Consider the following 4,752-nt stretch of genomic DNA (forward strand, 5'->3'; position numbering starts at 1 on the left):
TTCATTCGATTACATGAAATCAAGTTTAACTTAAGAATATCCATCAGAAAAAATCATAGCATGTAATTTGTCTTTAAAAAGACAACCACATGTCATGATGACAGTAAAATTCTCCTGTTACTTAAAAAATTATTGTCCATGATCCGCGAAAGGTTGCAATTTCATATATCTAATTTATTTTTTGTTGAACAAGATATTGTCAGCATTGAAGATTTGCTTTTCAATGTAATATCAAATTCTGATTTTGATCAAATTATTTTTAGTTTACTTATAGTATATGAAAATTCATATAAGAAACAAAGAAATATACATTTAAATAAATTTAATATTCTTTTGGAACAAAACAGTATACACACTTTAGATAACCTCAATAGAAATAATGACATATTAGCGACAGTTCTCAATCTATAAAATAGACATTTAAATTCAACGAAGAGTTTAATACTGTCAAAGAGTCTAAACTTTGTTGTTACTCATCCATCTATTCCAAAATTAGACATAATAAGCTCAGTGGAAAAAATATCTCAATGTTTACCAATCCATAAAAAGGAAGAATACAGAGGATTATGTAATCTTGGATTGGAAAATTTCCTACCAGCAGACAAGAGGAATGCAACTGTGATAATGGATAAAATTCAATATGAAAACAAAATTAAAGATCCAATAATAAACAAACCTTATACAAAATTAACAAAGGATCCAACAAAGACTTTGGAAAACAGAATATATGGAACTTTATTCAAGTTTAAAGATTGTTTACCAAGTTAGCAAAGAAGATTAATTACATCCCATTGCACTAAGACCCCTCATTACACCCCTCATTTTTATGGAGTACCGAAAGTTCATAAAACGAATATACCACTTAAACGCATTTGTAGTACCATGAATTCTCCTTGTAGTGAACTATCAAAATTTTTAATAAATATGATACAACTATTTGCAAATAAAAATGACACATTTATAAAAAATACACAACATTTTTTAAATAAATTATCAAATATTGAATTTAAGTCAAATAATATTTTGGTAAGTTTCGACATAAATAGTGTCAGAGACACTCAGTAGATTATTTTAGTAGTATTATTGCTTATTAAGCATAAGACGCACTTAAAAGATGTTTATTCTAAATATTAGGGCGACGTGGTTTTTATGTTTATATCTCACGTCTAGAATGTGTAATTAAATTTAACGACTTCCCGCTTTGATTATATTTTTATTTCGGAGAAGCCGTGGCATGTTTGTATTAATATAAAAGATTGTAAAATCAGTACCTTTGTGAACTTACCACCGATATATTCTTTAGAATTATTTCATTTTAAAACTGCCTGTAATTTTTGAATAGAAGTTATTGTTAATAATTTTGGACTTTTATTCCATCGAACGATATTGATGTAGAACGGGTAGATTTACATTGATACAACCAACATTTGGCGACCGTGACAGGACGGGCAGTTTACGGGAATAATCGTTTTTGAGTATACCGGGTGTGCCGAAAGTGTAGTGATCTAACCGGACACACTTGACCGCACGTTTAATTTGTTGTTGTTCCGATAAACGTGTGTAGTTTGTTCAAGTGTGCATTGTGAATCATGGATCAAAACAAAAAGCACCGTAAAGTACTCCGTACCACCTTTACTAAATCGGCGAAAGAGTTGGAAGAGCTGTTGTCGGTGCCGGAAGGAAAGGTACGTTTAATCATGGTGACCTTAGAAATTTTGAAACAAAAATATGAGGATCTAAGGAAAGTTGACAGCGATATATACCAGTGTCTGTTGGAAAGTGATGAAAGTGAAGCAGACTTGTTGGCAGAGATAGATGGCAGCGAAGTTTATCTAAGGAAATTTACCGACCTGAACACACAGGCTGAGGATTTTCTACAGAAGCCGCGGGACGAGCCAGGTAAAGAGGTAGACTCCATGGTCTCGGAAAGTAGTGTAGGCAGCAGATCAGGTAGGCGTAAATTTAAATTACCTACTCTAGAACTTAAGAAGTTTGATGGAAATATCAGAAACTGGTTGCCCTTCTGGTCCCAGTTTCAAAAGATACATAATGATCCGGATATAGATTTAAATGATAAAGTGGAATATCTGGTCCAATGTACGTTAATGGGTAGTCGGGCAAGACAGTTAGTTGATAGTTTTCCAGCCACTGGGGACAATTATGGTAAAATGGTAGACTGTCTTCTTTCGCGATTCGGGCGGGATGATTTGCAAATAGAGGTATACGTGCAGGAGTTGCTAAAATTAGTAATTAATAACACCTCGTCTGGCAATAAAAGGGATCTATCTTTGTTGTACGACAATCTCGAAACTCAATTACGGGCGTTAGAGACACTTGGGATAAAATCAGATAATTACGCGGCGATGCTGTTTCCGTTAGTAGAATCGTGTTTACCATCGGAACTATTGAGAGTTTGGCAACGTATTCCCGAGGGACCCGAGGTCGCTGGATCAGAAGCTTTTATAAATACGGTGGGCGTTTCTACTGTAGAAAATCGACTTAACAATCTCATGCACTTTTTGAAAAAGGAAGTCGATAATGAACAGCACATTTCTTTAGCGGTGGAAGGCTTTGATCTACCTAGTGCAGCAAATAGAGATGTTAAACGGCCTAGTCAGAAATCGCAGATACCACAAGAAAACTTTTCTACGGCAATGGGTCTAATAAATTCAGAAGTGACAACGAAGTGCCTTTTTTGCCAAAATTTGCACGACAGTACTGGCTGCTTTAAAGCTCAGAAGTTGACCTACGAGCAAAAAAGAAATATTTTGGCACAAAAGGGTGCATGCTTTCGATGCTTAAAAATTGGCCATCAAGCTCGAAAATGTCGAGGTCATTTAAGTTGCTTAGTTTGTAGTAGATCACATGTTTCTCTAATGTGTCCGACACTTTCATTTAATAGAACAAAGGCAAATAATTTGGAGCAAAAACAACAAGATGATACGGTAGCGAAAGTCGATCAGGCACTTGCGAATAGTTCTAATACGAACACACAGGTTTTTTTGCAGACGCTGCGCGTAAAAATGACTCATTTAGGTAAATCGAGACATGTGCGAGCATTGATTGATACTGGATCGCAGAAATCATATATTTTGAAGGCGACAGCTAAATTTTTGGGATATCAGTCAAAAGGAAAAATTAGTCTCGTTCATGGGTTATTCGGAGGAAGTAATTTGATGCAAAATCATGATTGCTATGACGTGAAATTAAATCACGATACTTATAGTTGTACCTTTGAAGCACTGGATCAAGCTGTTATTTGCAATAGTGTATCTTCCATATTCGATGGGCCCTGGACGGAAGAGCTTCGTAAATTAAATATTGAAATATCTGACTCATATGATTCTACTCCAATTGAACTTTTGATAGGATCAGATATCGCGGGCAAACTTTATACTGGAAGAAGACATATTTTGAATTGTAACTTGGTAGCGATAGAGACCCTATTAGGCTGGACTCTAATGGGAAAGATACCAGTTGAAACGCATAGTAACTTATCTATGATCTCGCTCTCTCTTTTTGTCAATAATGCCCCTATTACGAATCTTTGGGAGCTCGACGTACTAGGCATAAATGATCCAGTGGAAAGGAAGACTCGCGATGAAACCGCATTAGCAGCAAAGAAACTTTTTCTGGAAACCATTTCTGTTGACACCGATGGACGATATGAAGTTAGGCTCCCATGGTTGGAGGGACATCCAGCGCTGCCTAGTAACTCTTGGCAAAAAGTAGATTAGATAACACGGTGAAGAAGATTACTAAGGATGGTTATTTTGAGGCATATGACCAAGTATTTCAAGAGTGGTTCAATGACAATATTATTGAGGAGGTAGTGGAAGAGCAAAGGAACCAGGAAGCCCATTACCTACCACACCGGCCAGTGATTAAACCAAGTAGCATTACTACGAAAATACGACCAGTTTTCGATGCATCAGCCAGAGAAAAGGATAGCCCTTCTTTGAACCAGTGTCTAGAAAAGGGGGTGAATTTAATTGAGCTAATTCCCGCTATTTTGTTGAGGTTCAGACAGCAGAAATTTGTAGTAACTTCAGACATTAGCAAAGCTTTTCTACAGATCAGTGTACATCCGAAAGACAGAGATTTCCTTCGATTTCTATGGTATGATAAGGAGAACAACCTTAAAGTGTTTCGTCATCGACGGGTAGTGTTTGGAATCAACAGTAGCCGTTCTTGTTGGGAGCTTCATTAGAATATCATCTGTCAAAACTTGTGGATGAGTATGACTCGAAAGCTTCTTTTACTACAGACACTGTTAAGAAACTGTCAAACAGTTTTTACGTGGACAACTGTGTTACTAGTGTTGCTAGTGAAATAGAATTGAAAACCTTTATCAAAGAGGCAAATATGATAATGGCTAAAGGAAAATTCGACTTAAGAGGGTGGGAGTTTACTCACCAAGTTCAAAATGATTCCTTTAACATTTTTACGGTGGTTCTGGGAATTAAGTGGAACAAGCTGGATGACACTTTATCTATAAACCAAGATGACGAAGATATCGAACAGATTTTAAGTAAATCGGTAACCAAAAGATTGATGCTATCCCAAGCACAACGAATATTTGACCCCATAGGTTACAGCTGCCCAGTCACCCTACTACCAAAGCTGTGGTTACAGAAAACATGGGAGAAGCAACTGGGATGGGACACGCCGGTTGACGAGGAACTGGAAACTCTTTTCCGTAGCTGGATAAAGTTAAATTGTCGTGGCTGTCCAGTTGCACTCTCTTTATTA

General features: G+C 36.5%; 1 protein-coding gene across 1 annotated transcript; it reads left to right on the forward strand.

Annotated features, from left to right (window-relative positions):
- Window positions 1-1,589: 1,589 nt before the first annotated feature.
- On the forward strand, window positions 1,590-3,737 carry LOC140438682 (uncharacterized). Its single transcript, XM_072528327.1, has one exon. The coding sequence runs from the start codon at window positions 1,590-1,592 to the stop codon at window positions 3,735-3,737; it is 2,148 nt and encodes a 715-aa protein (XP_072384428.1).
- The last annotated feature ends 1,015 nt before the right edge of the window (window positions 3,738-4,752 follow it).

The sequence above is a fragment of the Diabrotica undecimpunctata genome, chromosome 4 (assembly GCF_040954645.1).
Source record: "Diabrotica undecimpunctata isolate CICGRU chromosome 4, icDiaUnde3, whole genome shotgun sequence".
Taxonomy (NCBI): Eukaryota; Metazoa; Arthropoda; class Insecta; order Coleoptera; family Chrysomelidae; genus Diabrotica; species Diabrotica undecimpunctata.

What these genes read in the sequence shown, in the direction of transcription:
- LOC140438682 (XM_072528327.1), top strand. Translation starts at nt 1,590, where the DNA reads ATGGATCAAAACAAAAAGCACCGTAAAGTACTCCGTACCACCTTTACT.